The sequence below is a fragment of the Xiphophorus hellerii genome, chromosome 12, assembly GCF_003331165.1.
Source record: "Xiphophorus hellerii strain 12219 chromosome 12, Xiphophorus_hellerii-4.1, whole genome shotgun sequence".
NCBI lineage: Eukaryota > Metazoa > Chordata > Actinopteri > Cyprinodontiformes > Poeciliidae > Xiphophorus > Xiphophorus hellerii.
The window spans coordinates 11,473,101-11,499,683 of NC_045683.1; the positions used below are offsets into that span (position 1 = coordinate 11,473,101).

General features: G+C 39.8%; 2 protein-coding genes across 2 annotated transcripts; both read right to left on the reverse strand.

Annotated features, from left to right (window-relative positions):
• Nucleotides 1-886: 886 nt before the first annotated feature.
• mrps27 (mitochondrial ribosomal protein S27) lies at nucleotides 887-9,357 on the reverse strand. Its single transcript, XM_032579197.1, has 11 exons — nucleotides 9,270-9,357; nucleotides 9,014-9,091; nucleotides 8,158-8,228; nucleotides 7,994-8,052; nucleotides 7,418-7,532; nucleotides 6,932-7,010; nucleotides 6,193-6,308; nucleotides 5,992-6,094; nucleotides 5,721-5,863; nucleotides 3,878-4,036; nucleotides 887-2,717 (listed from the first exon to the last, which is right to left on the reverse strand). The coding sequence occupies exons 1-11, from the start codon at nucleotides 9,355-9,357 to the stop codon at nucleotides 2,472-2,474; spliced, it is 1,257 nt and encodes a 418-aa protein (XP_032435088.1). The 3' UTR covers nucleotides 887-2,471.
• A 5,675-nt stretch (nucleotides 9,358-15,032) lies between these two features.
• znf366 (zinc finger protein 366) lies at nucleotides 15,033-25,246 on the reverse strand. The gene is made up of 7 exons (XM_032579797.1): nucleotides 25,075-25,246; nucleotides 20,796-21,812; nucleotides 20,399-20,566; nucleotides 19,588-19,738; nucleotides 18,436-18,627; nucleotides 16,736-16,910; nucleotides 15,033-16,655 (listed from the first exon to the last, which is right to left on the reverse strand). Exons 2-7 carry the CDS (start codon nucleotides 21,806-21,808, stop codon nucleotides 16,114-16,116), a joined length of 2,241 nt encoding a protein of 746 aa, XP_032435688.1. The 5' UTR covers nucleotides 21,809-21,812; nucleotides 25,075-25,246; the 3' UTR covers nucleotides 15,033-16,113.
• Nucleotides 25,247-26,583: the final 1,337 nt, after the last annotated feature.

Sequence of the window (26,583 nt, forward strand, 5' to 3'; positions counted from 1 at the left end):
GGAACAGACAGATTTTATATGATAGTTGGAGTATTAACGTCCCATTTTATATATAAGGTCAGCCGATCAGCTGCTCTGCAGTGTACAAAAGAGAAAGATAAGCATCAGTGGGAACCAGACTGGAAGAACCCAAGTTAGACGTAACTCTTATCTCTCACTAATCTATTTGCACAGCCTCTGACACCACTTGAACTGCTAATCTTTATTTTTGGTGTTAGTTTATTTTTATTGTATGATTGCTCTTACCCCTGCTTTATGTCTAATTTTAGACTTTTAGTTTATTTTAGCATCTTTTCTATGATGTATGGGATTTTGGTGCTGACTGGGAGCCTAAAAGATGAAAATTAATTTGGCTGGAAGATTAGAGAAAAAGTTTACAGTTACTCTTCATTGTGCAGCTTTCAACTTATCAATTATGCAATATTTCATTACTCAAACATCAAAATATTTTGCAGCATCAATATCATTTCATCTGCGACTTTGCCTATAAAGCTAAAGTGCTCCCCTGTAGAAATGGAGAGTTGCAAATTATTTAATTACATTATTTTTGGTCAAAGTTTTGTTTTCTGCTTTGCTCATATGACTTTCTTACAGGCTTTTCTTTTAATCATCATTTAACATTTCAAATCTTAGATCACAGTTTTATTTGCAGCACAGAACAGAAAAAAATCACACCAACATTGATGTTCATTCGAATCAGAATCATGTGTTTGCTTAAAGAATAATAGTTCATAAATACCTACAATTCAATTTTTATTTAATGAAGTGGGAAGCCATTTAAATCAAGTCTGCTGTTTTCTCATACAAAATTCAGATTTCTAATCCACAGAGTAAGACTACTAGAATATCTCCAGGATCTCCATAAACATTCAAACAGGACACCAGAAAATGTTTAAACATTTTAATTTCACTGTGAATGTAACCACTAGCACTCACCAAACAGGTTTCTGGCATTTGCTTTCTTGGCCATCCAATCACAGTTCAAACCAGGATGTTTGTTTACAATCTGTCAAGTTTCCATACAGGAATAAAATGTTTCTGTACCTCCACCAACAGCATCTGCCTGGAAACTTCTAATGTTTCCTTATTGACACTAGAACTGTCCTTATAGACAGTCAATAAGGAACACTGCTAGTGTTTCCTTATCGACAGGAAACACCTGCTAATCCTCCCATATTAGCTATGTGGCTAAATTCAACGTGGCACAGAATCCTGTGGGTGAATTTTGGTGAACAGAGACGAAGCGTCATGCTCAAAAACTAACTGGATACATAGAGGATCTAAAGCCTGTATGTCTGTATTATAAATCCAAATATCTGCAGCTCGCTCTTTTATCTCTTGCAAAAATGATGGCCGGATGTTGTAAATGTTCAATTATGCGATAAAACTAGCACCTGAAAGAAATCACACAAGAAAAACTATATAATCAAACGCACAAAAATCTCCTGGTTCATTTATGTCACTTCTGTTCACTCTACTCAGTAAATTGGTTCTTCTGGGTTTCAGTCATCCAACAGCAACCATGTCCTTGCTTGTAGAAATGACATCAGTGTGCTCTGAATTTAAAATCAAATTACTCCAGATCAGATGTCAGATTTTTGTAGTGACTGCAGCCAGGCAAGTAAAAGCAACTAAAACACCTTCATGTTTTAATACCTACAGGTTGCCTCAACAAGAACCTAGCAACGAGGAAATGTTTCTCACAAACATATTAAAGATTCATTGAATCACAACAGCTCTTGTCTCAGTATTTTGCGCCTCTCATTCATCCAGGACTGCATACCACCCAGCTCTTTCCCAACATCATGCTCTGAATACTGAATAGAGGCAACATAATGCGGAATGAGCACATTGTGTGCACCACGTCATTTTCTTCTCCTGAAATCTATTATCTCCTAACGGAGTCCAAACATCTAAGTTTGGCCGGTTCTGTTTGTGTATTAGCTGAACGCTCATGTCGCCTTGTTAAATCCAGAACAATTTTCTGTCTTTTCCAGGAGAGATCGCAATCTAAATTGTGGGAATCAATGTTTTTCTTTGTATGAAAAAAAAAACGTTTACTGGTTACAAGTGCATTCCTTTCCAGGCAAAGAATTTGGTTTTCTTGAGATAAAAAAAAATAAAAAAATCAACCAATTCTTCTCCACAAATACCACTTTTAAACTCCTCTGTGAGAAAACCTCCATACAGAGGAAAAAAACCCAGAAAGGGACAACAGAGACAGATGCAGAAAGAAGAGGGAAAGTGGAAAAAAGAGGGGGCATAATGGATCAAGATTGGCATCCTGCCTTTAGTTTACATTCAGTTACCAAACAGGCACATTCTGCTGTGACAAAGTCAAACCAAATTTATTTTAAAATTCATAAACAACTCATATATACACAAGAGTAACATGTAGATGGTAGTATTATTGTATGGTTGACATTAAATCCCAAAGTGAGGACATCATTTTATTTAATCTGCATAGTCTCTTAAGCTTGAGCTGCAGCCTGGGCGGCTAATCGCTCTCGTTTCTCCTGCTCAGCTTTCTCTCTCTGTTCCTTCTCTCTCTGGATCAGGAGCCTCTTCTCCGCCTCCCAGGCCTTCAGCCGGCTCTGGTACTGCTCTATGTCTGGTTTTTCTGCAGAGGCCAGGTTCTGCTGGGCCATTGTGGCCACTAAAGCTTGGAAAGAGGCGGGGTCCACTTTACCCTGAGACTCTAGCTGACTGCTCAGCTCCTGGAGAGGAAAACAATAGTTAGAATAGTAGCTTAATGCCAGATCAGCAAAACAATGGGTTTGCCATGGCAACAGATTGATTAAACTCTCTTTAAAGAAAAAGATAATAAATGTTAACATTTTCCAAACTATATTGAAAGTAGTTATCTTGGGTTGAGTAGAAAGTATCAAAATAAGATTTAATAGCTACTCTAAAAGTCCTGCAACTTTTAGGTGCGTCTCCGCTTCAACACACCTGAGTCAAATAATGATTGTTAGCAGAAAGGGACAACCTGACTGCGTCCTGGGGAGGCGATTCAGCCGTTGCTTCAAGTGTGCCGAAGTATCTAAAAGCTGAAGGTGCCGCCCTACGAGGACTGGATTTGAGATTTCCTGTCACAGACTGTACGTCTATTTCAGATTTCATCTGTGTTTCTCAATTAGAGGAGCCATTAAACAGAAACTTTATTCTAAAAATAGAAATTACTCCTAAAGTCATGCTTTTGTGTTTCTGCCCCTTCTACTGAAACCCTCAGGTATTTGCTGTACATTACCGCTCATATAGAGTAATGTTCTGCTGGATGTTTCTTCCAGTTACGTATTTATACAAAAAATATACTGATCACCACATCAGATTTTCCTTCCTCTTCATAATCAGGCATCACTTTATGTCAAAACCTCGCTGAAGTGCAGTAAAATATAAAACTGTTCAAGAAAATGCAAATACTTCTGGAAGTTACTGGAAGCTGAAAGAAAGCTGCAACTTGTTTGCCTCGTCACTGTTTGATCTCATCAGTTTTGCATCCAGGACGTTTGAAAGATTACATCTTAGGTTGGTTTGGGAACGCCTCAGTCTCCCAAGATGATTTGGCAGGAATAACTGGGGAAGGAGAGGTCTGAGGATTTCTCTTACAGCTGTAAGTACTTGTGAAAACAATTCTCCAAAGCAGACCAACATCAGAAGAGCTTATGATTCTAATTTTATGTTAATGCTTTGCGAAAAACAACAAAAATAAGTCCTCACAAAGGGCCGCTGTGCTTTAGTTTCTTAGTTTTCGCAAGAAAATCTGAATCACAAACATAGACATAACAGGAAACGGAGTTTGCTGGCCTGCACTCTGCGAGGAAGGCTCATGTAAATTCGGCAGCAGCGACAAACAAAAGCAGCACAAAACACCCACCTTGAATCTGCTGACATAATGAGGAAGATTAGCCTTCTCAGCTTCATCGTCTTCATCTACGGCTTCCTCCTTCTTACTTTCCTCTCCGTCGGACTCCTCGTCTCCAGAACTGTCCGACGCAGCGGACAGCTCCTGCAGCACGTCGCTCACACAGTCAAGCTAAAAAAGTTAATATGTCTTTAAATGTTTTATCATGTCCTAAAACTGCCAGACTTGAAATAAAAAATTTCTATCTAAATAAATCCTTTTTTGAGAATGACATTTCTAAACTGGACAGACACGCGATGACGCAAAAAAGGCTAAGAATTACTCATCAGCCGGCTTCTTAATCTTAGAGAGAGGCTAAGTTAGTGTGGCCTGAGGAAGCGGTCAGCAGAACGGGAGCTGCAGCACGTCCTCCCAGTCTCGCTGCATTATCTTCTCAGTCAACATTACTGCCGTGCCACCGTCACACACCTTCTGTTTGGTTCCTGTTCCAGTGATTCTTTGACACCCTCTGCACTCCAGGCTCTTTTAAAAATCTCATTAAACACAGACAAAGCCAGATTATTGAACTGGGCAGCGCAGGCCAGAATAGAAGCAGCACAACCAGCTGTGCAGACTTGAATAAATAATATGACAGCTTGTGGCTTTGACCTCAGCAGGTGAAACCTGTCTGGGGATAAACAGCAGGCTGTCTGCTCTGTGTAACACAGTACTGAAGTGGTTTTAATCGCTTGGATTTAAACCAGTAACTCTGAAATATGTTTGGTATCAACATCCCAAAAGACAGATTACGTGGCAGGAGTTATTTTTTTATGTTTTTGTTTCTCTGCCTTTATGTTCTTTGTTTGAAGAATTAATAGACTGCTGAGATTAAATAAATCTAGATTTTTGATGTTAATCTGTGCCAAGCAACTTATTTTAAATCAGGCTGCAGGCGTTTTCTTTAAACTCCTGAGAGTTTAAAGAGAAAACCTAAACCTTTTAATCATCTTTGATCATTTGAATTTACATTTTCAACTTAGGATCTTTTTTCTGTAACATATAGTAGGACTAATAGAAATAACACATTTCTTTTAGTTTTTGTATTTCTTTTTACTAAATTAAATCAATAACAGATGGACCTTAATTTGATTAGTTCCAAATCCTAGACATTACCAGATCCCGTTGGTTCTTCCATGTAATCCCAGTAATAATTTTAGTGTTAAATACATTTAAATTTAGATTGGCATTTATATGTCCGAGTATAGCTCAACATTATTTTAAGCTCTAAAAATATTTTCAGTGTCTCATAGTTCTGGTAACTTGGCTCAGAAAACTCTCCAACTATCACATCCTGAAATCCCTGTGTGTCTTTCTGTGTCCTTTCACACAGTTTTCTGGTTCCAGCTATTAAAACAAAACATATCTACTCTAATGGACCATCTTGTTGATCTCGTTGATGCTTAACATCAACTTACCGACTGGGTAGAATAGTCGTCTTGTATTGGTGTATAAATGTGTGTGCGTTTGTGGGCGTGACTGGGTGAATGTGACTCTAGTGGAAAGCGGTTTGGTTGGTCAAAATGATTGGAAAAGGGCTGTATAAGTTCAGTCCATTTACCATTTATCCTCAGGCTGCAAAATGAGCAACAATCATCACGCCTCCACCACCATGCTTAGCAGGGAAGTGACATTTATAATTTCTGTATTTTTATAAATGAGGGCTGAATTTTCTCCTACTTCTTGACTTTGCTCAAATTAAGGAGGTTAAAATATAAGACAAAGTTAATCGTCTTAGCAGGAAGTTTGTTTCTTTTTTGATGCTCTTCATGAAAACATTTTCACAACAAAATAAATGTGTGAATTTCTACATACTTACTGTGTCTTTAGACAACTTTATGTCACCAGATGCTGCAGAAACTCTCTCCATTACAGCCAGCGCTCGTCCCAGATACCCTCTAACCCACGACAGAGGCATGCCTTTAAATACGCCGTGTATGCCCTTTAACATCTCCACCTTGCCTGGATGGGGAGGAAAAGGAAAAGTAAGTCAGACAAGCTGATAATGAAGAGTTATGCATAAACCAATCACAGCACCAATGAAGAACTGAAGGCAGAAGAGAGGAAAAAAAACCCAGTCAAATACACACCAAGGAGAGCATTGCCAAGCAGCTGTGCACTAAAGCCGACAGTGTTGTCTTGCTTTAGACCACAGATGAGGAGCGACGCCCCCAAAGCTCGCTCCTCTGACACCTGAGCACAAATATGAAGAACAAGACATTTTAAATGTTTATCACCTTTAATATCAAACCAAACATGCTGGAAATATTACAAGTCGAGTCGTCACACACAGAGAGTTGAGGTTTGGTTGCAAGAAAACTTCCCAGAGCATTCAGAGACAGGATCTGTGTGGAGGGAAGGTCAAAGGCCTCTTGGAGCATCAACTCTTCCACCACAGAGCATGCACCTGCACAAAGCAGACAAAAATGGCAATTTTATTTACTTTTCCATATGAAAGAGCTTTCCTGGTGAAACTCGGAAAGTTTGCTTTTCTCTGTGTCTTTATAAGAGATTACCACTTAGATGGAAATGATTTTGGTCAATGAAGCCGGTTTTATAACAACACTGTACAAACGCTCAATTTACTTTTTAAAAATGTGTATTCTACTTCTTTTAAACACAGTTAGGAAATCAGCCATATATGGGTTTATGGGCTGGCAAATAAAAACTGGTTGAATTAACATTAAATTTAAATCCAACTTTAAAATCTGCAAACATAACATAAAGAGTGAGAATGGTTCATGTAGAAAATCACAAAATGCATTCATTAAAGTAAATACAGAGCTCCACATCTGAGTAGAAGTTTTTAAAATTGTGTAACAAGCAATCAGGAATATGGAGGGAAAAGTCTTCACAATGAAGTATTGTGTGCAGTCTGTCGTTACCACTCATGGGAACCGTCCAGCTTCCCATGCACTTGAATCTACCAGCTATAAAGCAAATCCTAAAACTGATCGCAGCCTATTTTTTTAAAAGCACGCCTAAAAATGACTAATAATCTTAAAATTGGTTGCATTTTAGGAGCCTTACTTTTAAAGTCTCCATCCTTAATGTAGGAATTCAGCAGGAGGTTAAAGGTGAAGTCATCTGGAAATATTCCATACTGGGTCTGCATACATATTTAGAAAACATTAATAGAACATATAAACGTTTAAAGTGTTGTTGCATTGACTTTAAGACAAGTCACCTGACATGCTTAAGTAAAAAGTAAGAAGTAATTTATCTTTAATGAGCAACAATGGCTATGCAATGAGAGTATAATAAACGTGAATTAAAAACATATGTTTAACACAAACAAAGATCTGACAAATGTTGCAGGTCATGTTAACCCAACACAACAGTTCATTCATACACAAAATATGTGCTGGACTGGAAAAGGTCAAACAACCAGAATTACATGCATCTGGTTTACTCAGATTACTTCTGATTACCATGAGCATCACTGACACTCAAAATATTCTCATGAACATTCATCAGTACAGTTTTCCACAGGCTTATACATAATCCTGTTTGCACCTTGTTTTTGAGAGTGTGCAGGGCTTTATCTCTGGCTCCGTATTTCAGACACTGTCTGATCCAGGTGTGAACAGTCCAATCTCGCAAGTACCAACAATTTGGACTGTGGCGAAACCTTGGGAAATGGAAAAACAAAAAATGTAAATAAACACACACGTACAAAAAAACGAGACAGAAATAGTAACAAGTCAGATTCAGCAACTTTTGATCATCAGCTATGACACCAAGCAGAGATAAAGTTACTAAGAAACATTTACAAATTTTCAAAAGTAGGAAAGAAGTTTTATTTCCCACCCTATATTGAAAATAAATGTTCCCTGAGCAAGAGTCTGATTGGCAAACATGCTAAATTGAGTAATCACATGAATGGGAGCAAATTCCAGAGGAAGGAGTAAACAGGAAAGGTCTGGAGATGCCCTGAACAAAGAGGACCATGTGACTGAGTATAAACCAAACAGACAAGCTAAACAGACGATTCAATCCAAGAAAAACACAGAAGTTGGTACCATAAAAAAAACAAAAAACAAGGAAGCAGCAGATACGATGAAGCAGGAGAAGGAAAACAGTTTCTCATACTTGTACAGGTAGTACTCTGCCTGATTAACTTCCTCTCTAGACGATATGTTGTCAACAAACTAAAACAGAGAAAAGATAGATAGTGAGCATCTTGTGTTACCATAAAAATAAACAGCACAATTTGAGGGGAATTGTCCGTTTAGATGCAATTAGATGCAGCTCACCCGTGAGATGGTCAGAGAGCTGACCGGCAAGTTTCGGTCGTACGTTCTGTCCATTAGGTTGGCCAGCAAAGCTGTGAAGTAATGAGCATAAAAAATACAACATGATTGATGATCTAAAATGTATTTGGCTTCATTATCAGGTGTGGTGGTAAAGTGTGAAAAAATCTAAAAGACAAATTGATTGACTTAATTTTTTTTATTCTTAAACACAACTCAGAGAGCTGGGAAAAAAAATAGGTCAGTGTTTTTGCTGATCAAAAACACTGATCCCTGATTCAGCACACCTAATCTCAATTGATGGCTGATTAACAGACTTTTAATTAACAGACTTCTGGTCATCTGATTGACTACAGTTCAGAAGCAGAGAATCGACATAAACATGCAGGGCAGTGTGGTTTGATAGACACTATATTAGGTTATCAATACACCACTGGGCTGCAGTGCCTCCCGGTGTCCACTGAATGTCATTGCAATAATGGCATTCGTTATTTCAAAGGCTGTTTAGACATCCAACTATTTCCATTGCTGCATAGCTACTAGAGATAAAGAATTTTTATTTTCATATTTTTATTCATCTGTACACGTTTGGTTTTGCATAGACAGAACCTTAGATGTTTTTGCAGAGAGATAGTCGTTTAAAATAAAGAGCAATCATGCAATAGTCCTCCTACTTATCCTGCGTGGGGGACCAAACGGTCTCTCACACATATTTACATAAAAAGCCACAATTTTAGGTGTTTTCAGAGCAACAGAGTGCCTCTCTATATGAAATAGCTGACAGCTAAAATCCTGTAATACTCATGCGAGCCGAGTTTTCAGGTCAACTCTTAAATGAGCTGAAATGTGTGAACTTTACCCAGGTTCTGGGGGTCCTTCTCGCTTTCCTCCCACAGCTTGGTGTCCGTGTAAGCTGCTGATAGCAACCATCGTCTCGCTATGAAGGCATATTCACCAGATTAAACACGTTAGCAAAAATAACGGTGACATTCAGCTTCTTCTGCTTAAATTCGTCATACGTGGCTCCAAAATATTAAGTAAATCATATTAAATCCAGACAAAAACATTCTTAAGATTATGCACTTTAATTGCGTCTGACAACAAACAACGTTTACCTGTAAAAGAAGGCGATAAAGCTTTAACTTTGACGGCTGCAGTTACACACCGCTTCAACACGGAGGCCGCCATTTTGGACCGTACCATTTTCAACCGAGGCAAAGGGAGATTTGATATGTCCGACAAGGATCATACCAAAGTAGGTGCTAGTTTCTAAAAAAAATAAATTCGGAAATAATCAAAAAGGCTAATGCAATAATATTAATAGAAAACATTTTCATATTAATATAGTAAATCTTTACAAAAAATGACGATATACACTCAAAGTAATAGACTTTCTACAGAGACATTAGGGATTGTAGAATAGGGCAAGCCTGGCATCAGCCTGGCATCATAACCGAATCATCTACACTTTCACCAGTCTTGAAAACTCACTGTACCATAAGTACTAAAATTAATGTTAATGTAAAGATTTTCATTAAAGCATAACTTCTGAATCATTAAATTATTTTCTAATGTTTTTTTTATATTAAATCCAAAAATATTCCCAACTTACAAGCGAATCGTCATTTGTTCACCATTTTGAAGCATTTTAATGAAAAATAAGTTTCATCAATTAATTGTTCTTTTTTATTTTTTGATAAATCACTTTCACTGCTGGAGTGAAGTTTTTAATTTGAGTTGATGACAAAACTGTTTAATACGGAAGAGGATTAGGGCCACCGAAAAAAAAAAAGTATTCTGACTTTAATCTCAGAATTCTTTTTTTTTTTTTTCGGTGGCCCTAATCCTCTTCCGTAGTTTAAACTGTTAAAGAAAACACCGAAAATTGTCTGTAGAGGGCGATCTTTGTATGTAGGGAGAACTATAGCATGTCAGCTGGCATTCTGCCCAGAGCCTTTCTGCAACTATGTATTTAAAATATTGCAAGCCTGGTTGTTAGTTACTCTGTATCAGGCTTATAATTTCAAAAATTTCTCTAAATGACTAAAAGCTGCAACTGTGCAAAAATTGTGTGCAGCAAAATGCTCCTTTATATGTCCTGTGCATATCTGTGTCGCTGACCTATCATCTGTTATTGAGCCAATGTTTTTGATCTCCATAAATACCCCAGCAGGAAAGCCTTTAACTATTATTACAGTAAACCCACTGGCTGTGGGTCAAACACGGTGACAGGTTGAGACTGGGGTGTGGACGGTTTTAATAAACAAAACATGGAAGATCATCTGGATTTCTCGCTGATGAGCAAAACAAGAAGCTTGTACCTGAAATGCACTCTGTCAGAGCTCACCATGTTGTTAGAGATATACAGCTACATGAGCCGACGATTAAGCTCAAATCTTAGAAATGTTTTGTTTTGTTTATTTCAGTGAAAACCTGCTTCAGACTTGTTTTCTTTCGTCCATCACCCAGAAACCTTCCTATTTACCTATGTGTTCCAGTAAACAGAAAAATTCAGAAGTATTTATTTTCAATACCTCTCTCTGCTTCCTTTTTTCACACCACATACATGGTGCAGAATGGCATGAGTGCACTTAGGTGAGGAAAAGGCAACGTGACTTAAAAAGTGCATTGTTTGACACGTGTCGGTACACAATGGCACCCGACAGATTGCAGTAGCTGGCATGTCGGTGTGTGGCTTTGTGTTTTCTTGAAGCTTAGCTCAGCTTCAATAATATGCAAAGCTACTGGTTTCTATAATAACACCTGCCGCTCAGGTGGACTGGCTTTCAGTAGAATGAAACAAAAACAGTCTACAAACTACTCTAATAACTTTTACTGAAGCAGGATAATATCAGACAGAAGACAGTTATGTAAAATCACATGTAATACACTAAATATATATTTATAGAAGGTAAGAAGTTGGCAAAGTCGTTAAAGGGGCTGTATTATGTATTTTCCAGGCACATTGTACCGTTTTATAGCACAATCAAGTAACTATGTTATCCTTGAGTTGTCATAAAATGCTATATACATCCAACATGATGTAAAATAAATTTCACTTCGCAATTCAACACTTGTGTCTCTTTAAGAAGCTCCTGCTCTTGCCAACATTCTGCCTTCAGCATATCATCACAGCAACGTTTCTCAGTAAAGCCTTTAAAATTGCTCTGAGGAGTGTTGCACTGAGAAGTAGTTTGCATGATGAGGTCAGCAGATGCAGTTCCACCAGGTGTTTACTAATTGCTGCTGCCGCTAGTCTAGAGGAGCTGAGTGGGGGAAGGAAGCTCTGTGAGGCGGAAGCTCGACTGGAGACTGCAGCTCTGAGGAGGAGCTCTGTGGAAAAGGTGGGGCTTGGTGAGAGCAAGGATTTATCCACCCCAATGGCTGACACGCAATATTTAAGAGATTTTTCAAACAGGCATAAAAGAATCAAGGCAACACTCCATGTCTGTTTTTGATGAGGGAATTACAATATAACATGATGTAAAGCTCAAAAAAGTCAAATTTACATAGTAGCGCCCCTTTAATTTTGAATAGCTCACTTCTCTCCAGTTCTCCACGTTTATCTAAGCTCAAAACAACTTGAAAGGTGAGCTGGGGTTCACCCTGCAAAACAACTGGTAGGAAATTTGCCACCAAACTATCCATACTAGTTCAATTTCCTGTTTGTTCAGTTATAGTTTTCTAGAATATTCTACAATGTTCAACTCTCTTTCACAAATCTGTAATAGCGTAGTTGATTCCTGGTGCCACACCTCAACGTGACACCTCACTCATATAGTTCATTCCTGCCCACTGGTTCAGTGTTTTGGCAGGTTTCCTGCAACAGCATGCCTAAAGTACTATCTGGAAACATGAACCTCTCACCCCGTATTGCTATATTCAGCCTCCCAGAGGACTTTAAAGAATTTTCCTCTGATCACCTAGCTGTCATTTCTTTCTCTTTTCTGTCGGCTAGGTGACACACATTGCTCCTCTAGCAGTCTGTTTTTGCTCCCTCTGGATCTAGATCAGGGGTCTCAAACTCGTGGCCCGCGGGCCAACTGCGGCCCTCGGGATGATAGTTTGTGGCCCCCGCCTTAATATGAAAGTTTAATGTTAGTGCGGCCCGCGAGTTTGATATAATTGGCACTTTTCAGTGTTGTGTGCGGACCTGAACGAACTTACCAATCACGGTGGAGTATATTGCTCTCAGGGGCGGGACATCGGCCGGGCCTATTTGCATTTTCTATTTGTCATTATTTGCATGCGGTACATGCGCAATTTCCGCGGCCGCTCCCGCTTCACGTGCTTCAGCATCCAGTCTAGACCCGGAAGTTGCTGATCAGTGTAACGTAATTAAGGTTAGGCGCTGTAACGCTTGGGTTGTGTTTAAGGGAGGAGAGGAGGCGGCAGATTCGTCAGGACGGTCAAAAACTCACAACCACACTGGTACTGGGAATTCCACAGTGTTGTCCTTTAATAAATACGCTCTTCACCAACCTTACAAAGCCCGGTTGAACGGCTGCTATATTATCAGACATGAAAATTGAGCAGCGTCCAAACAACCCGTAACATTACTAAAAAGTTAGGGAGCTAACATGTCCGTCTAGCACGTTTCTCCCACGCTCTCTACAGAGAAGCCGTGGCGCATACTTCTGACATCATTAGCAATACTAGAGTATCTTAAAGAGACACTACACAATTACGGCTGTTACAGCGCCTGACTACGGCCAAATATGGTAATAGGCAATCAGAAAGGTTCGGCTGAGGAGACCGTGTGTGTGAATGCGGCCCAGCCTCACCCAGACTCTACCTCCAGCGGCCCCCGGGTAAATTGAGTTTCAGACCCCTGATCTAGATGGCTTAGGGATACAAAGACTTTTCTTCAGCTCAAGAAAATACTCAATTAGAGGTAGTAGTAATAGTAGTAGGAACTTTTACAAAAGGTGACAATTCATAAATGTTTTAACTCATCATGCTTAGATATGAGGTTTTCCCCCAAACACCCACACATATTATTTTTTGTTAGCCTTTTTATCTTTATGTATTTCTTTTAATTATTTAGGTTTTTATATCCATGCCACCTGCTGGTTTGGGTCCACTCTGTTTTTTGAAGTCCACAGACAATGCAGCCGCCTACCGGGAAATTCTAGAGCACTTCATGTTTCCTTCTGCTGACAAGCTGTACGGAGATGCTGATTTTATTTTCCCAGCAGGACTTGGCACCTGCTCACACTGCCAAAGGTACTAAAAGCTGGTTCAGTGACCATGTGTTCCTGTTATTGATGAGCCAGCAAACTCCCCTGACCTTTAACCCTTATGGCCTGTTGTCAAGAGGAAGATGAGAGACACCAGACCCAAAGAGGCAGGTGTTGACCTGAAGGCCAACATTACAAGCTGATCGCCTCCATGCCACACCGCAATGATGCAGTAATTCATTCAAGAGGATGGTGCCTATCTCCAGTCTATTGTCCAGTCTGTCGCAGGGCAACAGAGACAGACAGGACAAACACCCATGCACACACACACTCACACCTAGAGAGACCAATTAACCTGACAGTCATGTTTTTGGACTGTGGGAGGAAGCCGGAGTACCCGGAGAGAACCCACGCATGCATGGGAATCAAACCCAGGACCTTCTTGCTGTAAGGCAACAGTGCTATACCAACTGTGCCACTGTGCAGCCCCCTGTAGGTCATAATCATCAAAATTGCAAAAAATGAAAGCTGGAAATATTTCACTGTAATGAATTCTTATAAAATGACTGTTTCACTTTCTGAGATGGCTGGTAAGATATACTGCACTTTTACACGACATCCAAATTGTTTGTGATGATCATAGGTGGGTAGTGTTCAAAAAGGTTATTTAAGTAAGACTAGTGCTACATCAGTATACTTTTGCTGAAGTAAAAGTATAAAGTTGCCATCTAAAAAAATTACTCAAGTAAAAACCTCTTTATCTGTTCTACAGAATCCCTCCACTTTGATGGCGTATGTACTTTTTCTGAGGAAAAACCCCTACCTGCAGTGCATTTCTGCATATTCTTTGACTTCTCATTCTCTCCTAAGTTTCAGTTCATGAAAAAGGATCATACTGACGGCATCACCGTGTAAAAATCTACCTTTCATCAAACCTCCAAGCTGGAACTGGTTACACACACACACACACGCACACACACGAGACAATGAGATTCCTTTGAGAGGAGCTGACTGCTGACGACAGATATGCACCGTTTGTGGTTTTTTTTTTTTTCTTGAAGCAAGGGGCTGGGATTGAAAAGTGTAGGTGAGGAAAGGAAAGAGGAGGAGGATGTGAGAACTTCCTCAAACTGTTTGCAGTTTCGCCCGCTGGGACACGGTGGTCGTGGCTGGACAGAAATGGAGAAGCTGCTGTTCTGCATTTCATCTAACAAGAAATGACTGCATTTACCTGAACTGGCACGATCGGGAGGTGGAAACGAGTGATGTGAAACAACACAAACACTAAGTTGCATTTATTGCTTTCTAATGCAGGAAGGTGTGTGTGAGCTGTTCTGCACAGTCATGTATTAATTAGAGTGGAAACTGTTGTTCAGGCATCAGCCTTTAGCAAAGTAGTATTTTTATTTTAGTAGATTCTTCTGCAATGAGGAGTAACAATGCTTTACTCTGAGTCGCACAGACACAAAGCTTTTGTCTGGGACACCCACTGTGTCCGTCACTGTTTGATCACAACCTAAAAGACAGAAGGGGATAGGTGTTTTCTCTTCCTCTTCCTCTGCTTTGAAAGAGAAGCAGAGGGAGCAATGCAAGCTTTTTGAAACTTGCAGCAACCATCAAATGTTTGGTGAAGTCAGACAGGATGAAAATCTAATGCTATCTTTAAAATTACTCCAAAAAAAAAATAAAAAAATAACAGAATTTGCAGGTTTGTGTTTATTCAGTAGAAACATGTTATTGCTACAATTTAACAGCAGTAGGATAGAAAACCCACACAGAAAAAAATGAGAAAAATAATCTTCTTAAATCATACAGATTCAGAATTTAGACATTAAGAAACTAAATCACAGTTTATTACACAAAAAGTCAAATTTGTGCAGTTAGAACCTGATTAGTTTAGTTTTAGCATGATCTCCCACAAAAACTGTCTTCAAACATGCTAAGTAACACAATTCAGTCATAGTTAAAGCAAAATTATGTGAACATTGCAAATTGATTTGTAAAAAATAGTACATTAAATAAATCTTTCATTATATTTACAAATTAATTCCCATTTATAAATCAGAATATATTCCCAATGTCTGATATTAGTAGCAATTCACAGCTTTAAGCATCCATGTGTATTTTCTGATCTGCATATGAACACAATATGTTAGATTTAAAAATACAATTGAATATCACACAAAAACATAATGTCTGAACTTTTTCTGGACATTCCCATTATTTTATTTTTGAACAGATGAACACTGTTGGGCATCCTGAAATTGTCCACAATTTTCTCCCGAATGTCTCATTTTAAAATTTTATTCCATTTATTAATTTATGTCACAAATGAATTGGTGTGTTTGAGATGTTGATTTCACAGCTGTAAGTTACATTAATTCAAAGGTTGTGGATTTCTATCTCAAGATCTTATGGCGCCATAGCATCTTCATTTAATCTTTTTCTCCAGTTGTTTAAAGGAATTATGATATTAATGTATGTCGATTTGAAAGAAAGTAATAAAGTATGTAAGGAATCTTGCTATTTCAGGCACATAGAAACCATTTGTAAAATTGTATCTGACCTAAAGTAGGAAAGGTTTTGTCTGATTTAATGTCAGACAAAATAAATATTTATTGTCTTTGTATGGTAATTAATACTAAAAGTGTAAATTTGCTTCAACTCACTTTTGCCATTGACAGATTTTCCACACTCTGTAACTCGTGGTTTAACTTGTAATTTCTTTGTGTGCTCTATCAACTCTCTTTCAGTTTTCCTCTGTTACGTCGATGCCTTCCTAACTACCATCCGGCGGCTGTTTGCTTTCCTCGCGCTCGTCTTCTGAAATCGAGTCATAGTCAAATGACTCGGAGCGGACTCTTTCAGTGTATCCCTGCTCATGCACCTCTTCATCAGATTCATCAGATGATTCTGACTGTACGAGGCGGCGTGTATTACCAAACTGACCTTGTGATTTTTTCTCTCCTTCCAAAGACTCGTCCTCTGAACTATCCAGGTACTTCTTTAGTTTCGGCATCTTGCCAGTTCGAAGTTCATCAACCCGACCGTCCTCTCCCTCCTTCAGGTCAGAAATGTACTGGTCCGCGCCTGGGGGCTCTTGCTGATCCACCTCTGGACTGTACTGGCTCCTTCTGTACAAACTCTCCTCATCCTCCTCCTGACAGGAGCTTCCTGGGATGCTTTCGCCATCAGACTGTGAGAGACGAAGGCTCGGCAAGCTTGGAGCTTTCTGGGAGAGGTCGAACGGTTCCTCTTGGCTATAGTGGGAGATGAGGCCCATGGATCTGTTCAGGCAGAGGCGTCCTCTTTGACGAAACACTAAGATTAAGGAAATGTTAAAACATTTACCGACTTTTACTGGCGAAAATGTTAAATCCTTGCAGTATTTTCCTACTTACATCTTTCATCCAGCCCTCTGTCCATGACTCCGTGTTTAACCTTCATGTGTCTGGTGAGGTTCCCCTTCAAAGTGAACTTGCTGGGGCAGTAGAGGCATTTGAAGGGTTTGCTGTCCGAGTGAAGATGCATGTGTCCCATTAGATTGTGCATTCTGTTAAATTCCTTCCCACAAAGCTGAAAGAGAAGAAATTACATGTGATGTAAGGTTTCTGATTTGCTAGAGAGATGCTAATGCTGCTTCTAGCTGTTCTGAATCCAGTTGAGTCTTTTGCAGGATGCTTGTTATGTTCTTTCCTTTCAATATCACTCAATTGTAAGGGATTTACTCACTGTATTCAACATCAACAATGGTTGTGTCCACAAGTGTAACAAAAAATAGAGTTTGAAATTTCATTTTGTATTCCAGAATTTTTAGGTTAAGCTAATTCATGGACATGTTAGATGTTATTCTTACATTTAGACCTATCAAATATGCAATATTTCTTTATCTTTCCTTCCTGATTTTAATGGTATTATGTTTATGCCAACTTGAACTGGCAAACTAATCTTATGATAAAATGCAAGTAGATTAATATTTAAGGTCCTACACTTTAATGGATGTTAAGATTTGCCTGCAGCAGCAAAACTTTACAGAATATTTTTAATGGAAGTTGTATCAAATACACAAAACTAACATTCATTTGCCATAAAAATAAAAAATAACAGAAATAATGAAACTGTACTTCAATATCACTTCAGCAAATTTATTTCTCTGCAGCATCTCAAAGCTAATCTCAGACTTTTCCTCTCTGTTAGATCACAGCATGCAGAATAGCAAAGCAACACGTAATCATGAATGAATGTGCAGACAATAGGACACACCCTTTCTTCCTCCCTCTATCCTTGTTTTTCTGTTTTCCTCTCTGTCTTCACCCTCCCTCTCTCACTTCTAACACACACACACACACACACAAACACACCCCCACAAGAAACGCACAAGAAAAACAGAAAGCGCCAGAGGGAGAAAGAGAGAGGAAGCAACCCTGAGACAGGGCCAGGAGGAGAACAGGGAAGGGCAACTCCTGCGCTGTCCTTCCTCTGCATTCTTTTTTATTAGGGTGGTCCTTTCCTTCAGGAGGAGAGAGGGACTGTAAACTGTCCAAGAGGACCGTGAGAAAACAGGAAGCTCCCTCGAGCAGCAGAGAAAGCGAGATGAAATCTATTTGTGGGCCCTGTTCTCTGGGGAGACTGGGGGGGCCATTGTTAGAAAGGCGGTTTGCACCGGTATATCCTTCCTATGGACGAGGAGGCTCCCACTCCCATGAGCCTCTTTGCTATCTGGTCATCGTTTCAGCGCTTGTAACACATAGGTCACTCCAGAAAAGAAGGAACTTTCTTTGACAGCAGGGAACACCTTAGATTGGTTGGAATGGTTTATCCTTACAATAAAGCCAGATCCTCAATTACCTTTACCTAACAGGGCTAAACTAGAAAGATCCATTTAGTTATTAAGTATTGTGCATGCAAAACAATTCACCTTTTCCACACAAATGTTAGTTATCACTTGGCACATTAATAAAATCCTCTGTATCCTTTTTCTGCGTTGAGTTTGTTAAGACCCCATGACTCTTCTGCGATTTTTTTGTGCACAAAAGAAAAGTTACAAGAATATACAAATATACATCCAAATGTCTCCTCCTCAGACCAACTTTTGACCAACCTTGCATTTATAGGGCTTGATGTCCGAGTGGACGATCATGTGAGCCTTGAGAGTCTGCTTCTGGACGAAGCTCTTGAAGCACATGTGGCACTGGTAGGCCCGTATGTTGGTGTGGATGAGGACGTGGCGCTTCATGTTGGCCAACAGTGTGAACTCGCGGCCGCAGATGCGACACTTGTGCTCCTTCACCCCCTATAGAGCAAGAACATGAGAGGTGAAAATAAATCTGTTGTTTAAATTTAGCTTAGAAAATGTCAAGCTCTGGACAGAAACTCAACATCACACGTGTCAAACTCCAGGCCCGGGGGCCAAATCTGGTCACATAAATGGAGCTTTCAAGATAACAGTTGTGTGATTCAATATTATCAATCAAATCAGAGCAGTTTTATTTGTGTACTGCCAAATTCAATGTGATAGGTTGATTTAATTTCAAGAAGTACTCATAAAATGCAGAGGCAGGTGTTTATTAATATCTTCAACAATTTGCTAATGTTACCATTACCAACACATTCTGGAACAACTGGCCCTTTGAGGACATTCGTAATTTTGATATGAGTTTGATACCCTAGCTCTATGATGTTTAATGTACAAATATTTTGCATTGCGCAGTGCAAAAATATTGAATGAACAATGTTTATTCAACATTTACAGTAAAAACATTAAATATGCAGCAAACACTGTGCTTTTATAATGCATAGCACAGGCAAGCTGTAATGAATTTATGACCACCCTACAAGTAAAACATTCTTGGCATCAATAACAGCTAAAGAGTAAAATGTACTTGTTAAAATTTTAAGTATTGATCTTACGTTGAAGAAATTGCACTGATTCATGCATTACTAGATGTATTCTTACCTGAAATTTAATTGCTGGAACTTCCCTTATGTTTACTGGCATGAATAATAAAGATATTTGTTTTCTTTTACTGCAATGCTTCTTTTTAAAATAAACAGTTCACAAGGAGGAAGTATTGGGTGGGTAGTTTAATTTCAAGACAAATAAGCGTGAGAAAAATACTTCCATTTTTCTTTAATCATCTGTAAGGTTATAAAATCATACATGGATTTGCTGAAGCGTAAAATGTGCATTTCGCTGTCCTCTTCTTTCAAATATGATGGTTTCTGTTTTGTATTCCCTTCCTTTTGAACCTACTTTGTGAGTGAGGGTGTGCTGCTTCAGGTGGTGCGACTGGATGAACTCCATCCCACATTCGCTGCAGATGTACGGTCTGATGTCCTTGTGTTTCATCATGTGGTTCTGAAGCTGACTCGGGTACTGGAAGGTTTTCTGGCACTCTGTGCACCTGCAGGAACCGAAGATGGTTTTATTCAACCGTGCAGAAAGGACGAAGAAATGCATACTTTTCTTACAGGCTGTTGTCTTCCTACGTTATTCTCACTTGATTTTTATTCCTCCGTTAGAATTTCACCCGGGCCAATCAGGGAACAGAAGACGAAGTTGTGAACAATGACGTCAATTTTCTGCCCCGTTTTAAAAAATGTATTCTGCCTGCATGGGCAAATTTCCCCCCATAAGCTTGTAGTTTTAGCAATAGCAGCGGAGGAAGTGAGCAAATCCGTTCAGTTTGTGTTGGTCACGCTTCCAAACACTGAAGTAAAATTAGCAGCCGCCTCGTTCAACTCGGCATTTCTCTTTTTTGCGATGGAGGATGGCTGCTTACGGCGAAATCTTGTTCTTCTAATACATTTCCAGCAGACTAAACGCTGTCAGCATTTAATGCTGCCCCCCAGTGGTCGTCACAGCAAAGACCATTTCCGGTAAGCTGCATAACGTCATCGCCGAATGTTAATTGCGTAAAAATTTTAAACTTAAGTGTTTCTCCATAGCCAAGAGTCTAGTGACGCTATCTACGAAGTAAAGCGTAAAACAAGGGGCTTTTTAAAAATTTTTTTTATAAACCAGGCAACATCATAAATATCTTTTGGAAGGATTTTGCAATCACCTGTACAAGGTGGGACCACGATGAACTGTCAGATGTCTCTTGAGCTGAGCCAGGGTGGGGAAGTCCAGACCACACTCCACACACACATTCTCCTGCCCTTTTTCGTGCTTCAACTCGTGGGCACGAAGCTCGCTGGGATAAGCGAAGCCTCTGCCACACACACTGCAGCTGCAGGAGTAAGAAAATGTGTGTTAAAATGACAGCAGAGTGGAAATAAAGAGCTGAATTTTACCTGCAGTGCAAAAACACAAAATATTACCAAATAGTTGTTTGTTTTGACACTAGTACTTTTCATCAATATTAAGTTACTTCAAACAAACAATATCTTGCTGAAAAGTTATTTGTAAGTTAGTTTTGTCTTATTTGAAGTGAACTAAGATATTTGCCAGATATCTACCTGTATGGCTTCACGTCGCTGTGCTGCATCATGTGTCTCTTCAGGTGGCTCGTCTGGGTGAAAGCTTTGTGGCACACCTGGCACTTGTGAGGCCTCATGCCCTGGTGTGTGAGGAGGTGTGTGTGCAGGTGGCTGAGCTGCTTGAACAGCTTCCCACAGAGGTGACAGCCATGCGGCTTGATCCCGTTGTGGCCCAAGATGTGCGTGACCAGGTTGTACTTGGATGTGTAGGACTTTTCACACATCCGGCACTTCCATCTCTTCTGGTCCCCGCCGACGTCCACGTAGTAGCTGTCATCTACATGGACGTTGAGACCCACCTTCTCGGCATTGGTGAGCTCACCTCGGGGAGCTTCGTCACGTGGGGCCTTGCTGGAGCGAGGGTCCTGTCTGGGGTAGAAGGGACTGGGTGGGATGTGCATGACTGGCCCAGGCATGAAGAAGGGGTACGGGAAATGGCCGTGAGAAAGAGGAGGGAAGTAAGGCGGGTGGAGATGGAGAGGGGAGGAAGGCCAAAGAGAGGACGGACTGGGGGGCTCCTGCTTCACCTGCACAGGGAGACTCAAACCTCCTGATCTGCTGTGAAGCTGCAGCCTATTCAGCTCAATCATCCCAGGTATTGGTCGAGAGGACGTGGAGGAAATGGAGCAAGGTGGGAGCGAGAAGGGGACATGAGAGATGTCTAGCTTCTTCTTGCTCCTGCTCTCTTCTGCCTCCTCCTGTTGTCCATCAGGCGACTCTTCCCCCTGGGCGCCTGCTTTGAGATGAAGCCTCTTCTTTTTTGGGAATCCTTCTTTGGGAACATACCCGAGTCCGGGTACAGAGAAGAACGCCGGCATGGTGAGAGCACTGTAAGGGTCTATGGTGGGGTAACTGGGTAAAGAGAATCTTGGGGGTTTTATATAAAGAGGGGCTTGGCCCAAGTAGAAACCCCGCTGAGGTGCTTGTCTAAGCCTGTCTCCTTGAGAAGGACTTTCACGTGGTGAGAAGTTCACAGTGTCTTTCTCCATCATTATTCTACAGAAAACAGAACAAGCAGCTGTTAGGCCTGGGGTGTCCAAAGTGTGGGGGTTAGTGACGTGTGGTGAGGTTCATAGATGGTGAAGCACTGACTTAATCATAATGATATGTACAAATATAGACCCCCTGCATGTTATTGTTTACATGAGGAAATTCCGCCATGCGGACAAAGCTGGACGGCAAAAAGACAATTATTTTACATGTCATGCACAGTCGCGCTGCCGCCATAGAATAATTCCTTTAACTCAATCAAACTTGGACATGTAGATATTAATTTCGTGCTGTGCTCCACAGCAAAGGGAAAAACCGTTAAAGTACAACTCAAAACCACTTCTTTCTCGCTCTCTGTATCAGCGCAGCTACGCGCAGACTCGTTGCCATAGCAACTGACAACACCACCTCAAAAAACAACAACAACAACAACAACAAAAAACACTCAGATATTTCCGACACAAAGAGCAGAACATTTAGCCTCTGAATGTGCTGAATGTTCTGCTCTGCCTCACGTCACTGGTGGGGGGCATTATCGAGAGAGATACAAATTTGACCCCAAAGTACAGATACTTGATGTGGACTTTCTATTTTTAATCAGGACAAAATTATCACAAAGTAAAATCATCTTACAACAGAGCCGGAACATAAAAAATAATCGTGTTTTTTGCATTCTCTTGCAAGACCCAGTGACTTTTACTCAAAAGCAAGCTTTGCTGCACCAAAAATCAGCTTTTGGTTAATTTTATAAACTTGGCTAAATACAGCAAACATTATCAAAACAAGATTTTATTGATCAGAATTCATTAAATTGTGTTCTGTTTTTCCCCCCATTTGAAAATTTGTAAAGTTACTTTTGTCATGGCAAACCTGCAGTAAGTTTTGGATTTAAAATGATTTCCAAATAATTTCTAGCAACAAATCGACCACTTCATTTGTTGGATTAAATTATTGCATGCTTAGTTTATTGTTGAGTTGGTAAGACGTTTTTTAGGGCCCAGAAGTCCTTTTGACTTGATTTTAGGCCATGTGACGTTTGGAAACCCCAGTGTTAGACACTGATGTTCGTCAGTCTGCTTGCAGATTTCAGTGGAAGTCTGCAGTCCGTGTTTTTACTCTGGTATAAAACCTATCAATACCAAGTAGAAAAAACTCATGTTTTCTTATATTAACTAAGCTGTTTTTACAGAATACATGTCCTCTTACAGTGCATTGAAAACTATTCATTCCTTTTGAAATGTCCCACTCATCACTTTGTTTCACCGTGGGGATGTCAAGTTCAGGATGATGATTTTTTTTAGTTAAAATTAAAAAAGTTTAATACATCTGATTGGCGAACCTTGTCCCACTTATTTAGGAAATCTTACGACATTCTTAACAACAGTATCTTTTCTCTTCTCACTCTCCTACATTTGTGTCTGATCTCATCAACAGATTCTCTTACCTGATCTTTGCAGCTCCTCCAGAGTTACGAAGAGTCTTTTATATGCTTATTAATGCTATCCTTGCTCAGAGTGTCAGTTTAGATTTATTGCCATATCTTTGTAGGTTCCCAGTTGTGTTCATCTGAGAGGTGTTCAAAGCTCAGGATATTTGTTTCTAACCCAAATGTACTTCAAACTTCGCCACTATTTAATTCCTGACTTGTCTGCTGTGCATCTTGGTCTTCATGTTTGGTTTCTAACGTTCCCTAACAAAAAGGGCACGTAATGAAGTTTGTGGTTGTGACAAAAAAGAGTTAAAGGAGTGTGGACAATTTAGCAAGACATGACAAAATCATAATCTGACATTTTGAAGTTTTTATTTTGAATTATATTTAAACAAGTAAGGTGAATCAGAGGTGTGAAATGTAATAGATCCAAATCAGAGATGGCTCTGCAGAATCGGCATCAAAAAAGAGTAGCTAATAGTTTTAAAATATACAAAGTACAGTTATTGAGCAGATCTACTTTTGATCAATGCTTATTTTTACCTCCAGACGCATCATTAAGAGGAACAGTTTATAAAAGCTCATCTACTGACCCTGCTTCTGGTTTCAGTTGAAGATGGGGAGCAGTTCCTCTGAAACATTTTTATAAAGTAAAGGTTGACGAGGGTGCAGAGCGGCGCCGACACCCACATCTTTCGGTGTTCAACCTGAAACCTTTCACTTCTTTCTTTCTCACAGGTCTCCTCCTCGTCTGAAATCGGGAAGTTCTCTGAGAAATGTTCACCTCTACCTCCTGCAGCCTTTTCGCTTCTCCATCTCTTTTCTCTATGCTCTGTTCATCTCTTAGCTTTATTTGTGCACTCACAGAAGGACTGTCCACTTTTCTAACTTCTCACCATGTTAAAATTGGCTTTCTGACTCAAATAACTAACAATAACACAACAGTGATGTAGCTGGCATCTTCACGGCCGTCTCTTAGTGTGATTTTCTAGATGATGAACAAAAACGATAACTAAAGTCAAAGGGGAACCATCTCACTTCTGCATGGCATTCAAAACAGTTCTAAACAATGTCGTTCATAACATCATCCTTCTATTCCTGGTAATCGTTTCCAGCTTATTCGTGAGAATCTGCAGACTCTTCTAACATAATAGTTAAACTGAACTGTTTACAGTGGTAGAATGTGACCTTTTTGAGATATTAGATAAACAGTCCAACATTTATAATCTCCAATTGTTATTTAGTGTTTGGTCCACTGGCCTATTTCTGAGTTAGTGCTTGTTAAAATTGTAAAAGAAACTAACAAAAAGAAAAAGGAAAACAAACTTTTGTCTTAATCAGTTTCTCAAATACGTTTCATCGTTGAAAATGAGCATCCAGACTTTTTGTATATTCGCAAACTTACAGATGAACACATTTTGTAATTATGAAATGATTTCTCCTCTCTGCAGACCTTTATAACAATTTGAATGTTCCTGATGCTGGGACACAAAGAAATGGCAATTCAACAAAACAAAAAAGTGCTGATGTGTTAAAAATAATATTCCTAATGCAGGGTGCAAGTTTTATCAAAAATATTATTCTGTCACTTTTCAGGTTTTCGAGCCGCCGCAAACGTAAATCAAAGTTTTCATTGTTTTCTGTCTCAGAAGTTGAATTCTCTCTCCTGGACTCTGTCCTCCTCACTCCTCCTGCTTGAGTCGCTGTGAGCAGAGACCCCTGCCTGTTTGCCACACTCATCCCAAATAATCCATTAAAAGTGAAGCCCCTCCTCATGTGCCAGTCTGTGCCATGCCAGTGTGTCCTGTGAGGCTGCAGGGAAGCCTGTGTGCAACTTACCAGCTTTTTCCCCCCCTCTCTGTGTGATGCTTTTGGCTGAAGTGCTGCTGCTGCTCTTGTTGCTGTTGTACCTGAGCCTGAGTTCTCTTCCTCTCGCTCGCTCCGCAGCTCTCCTGACAATGAGCCGCCTGTCCACGGATAGCATTTGAAGTGACTTAAGAAAGAGAACAGGAACAATCACTTTGTTCTCATTTTTCAGATGAGTACCTTCGGAGAGAAGGAAGGAAGGGAGGGGAGAGGAAGTCAACAAGCCTAGTGCCTTCCTGCAGAAAAATAAGGAAACACTAGATAGACATCTCCATTTCTCTATGAAATAGGGATTAGCACAGGTTTTTGGAGGAACTTGAGGAGGAGAGTTGATGTTGCACAAACAAACAGCACAATTTGAATTGTTAAGAGTTGTGAATTGACATGCAATGATGGACTGAATCTTTCCACTGGTGTCATTTTTCAGATGTTTTTTACCATCAGTCTATTTTAAGGAAATGCAAGATGATTTAGTTTTTGCTGCAGTGAAATTCAGTGCTTCGCAAAAGTATTCACACCCCCACAACATTTTTTCCACATCACAAAAGCTCAGTCAGATCACATGGATAACCATGTGAAAAGCAATTTTTAAGTCTTGTCACAGATTTTCAGCTTGGACTTTGACCAGGCCATTCTAACAAGTGGATATGCTTTTTCTAACCAGGGTGCATGGCTGGACAGCCGCTATTCTGGGACTTGCGGATGCATTCCTCATCACCATCAAGTCATTTGGCTCTGTGAGGCAGGGAAAGAAGTATTTATTTGACTTGATTGTGGAAGAAATTAATCTAAAAGTTGCAGCATAATAGCACCAAAAAACTGGACTTGGGCTTTGAAACTATTCCATCATGACTGTATGATTAGGAGTCATTGTCCTGCTAGAAGGTGAACCTCTCCCTCAGTCTTTTGTGTTGTATTTTGTGGTATGACAGGCAGACAGAAGCTTGGAGTTGTCATGGAAGACATATTTAGTGAAACTAATGAGAAAACTTACAGACAAATAGCAGGTAGCAACAGCTGGACAAGCGGAGCAAAGCATGGAATAAGTCATGAAGATCAACAGAGGAACCAGAGAGGATTAATACAAACTGAATATCTTAAGTACTGAAGGAAACGTGACAAAGGAGCAATCAAAGGAGAGTAGAGGCAGCTGGGAGAGAGGGAGAGCAGGCAGAGGAAATGAGGAGATGAAAAACAGCTGGGAGGGTGAAGAAAAGGAGAAAGAAACAAAACTAAGACACGGGAAACCAGACAAAAGGAAAAAACTTAAAACTATTTTAAGGAACCCAACTCTAATGCACAGAAGTTAACACACGTAGATGTATGAATTAAGACCAGATCAAAGTAAATAATAAAGAAATTGTCAAAACCAGAAACACAGATGAAACTAACAGTCTATAAATCCTGATGTTTTGCAGCCTTTAACATGTTTTTTACGTGTTGTCATGTGTTTATATTCATTCAGATCCCCACCAACTCTGT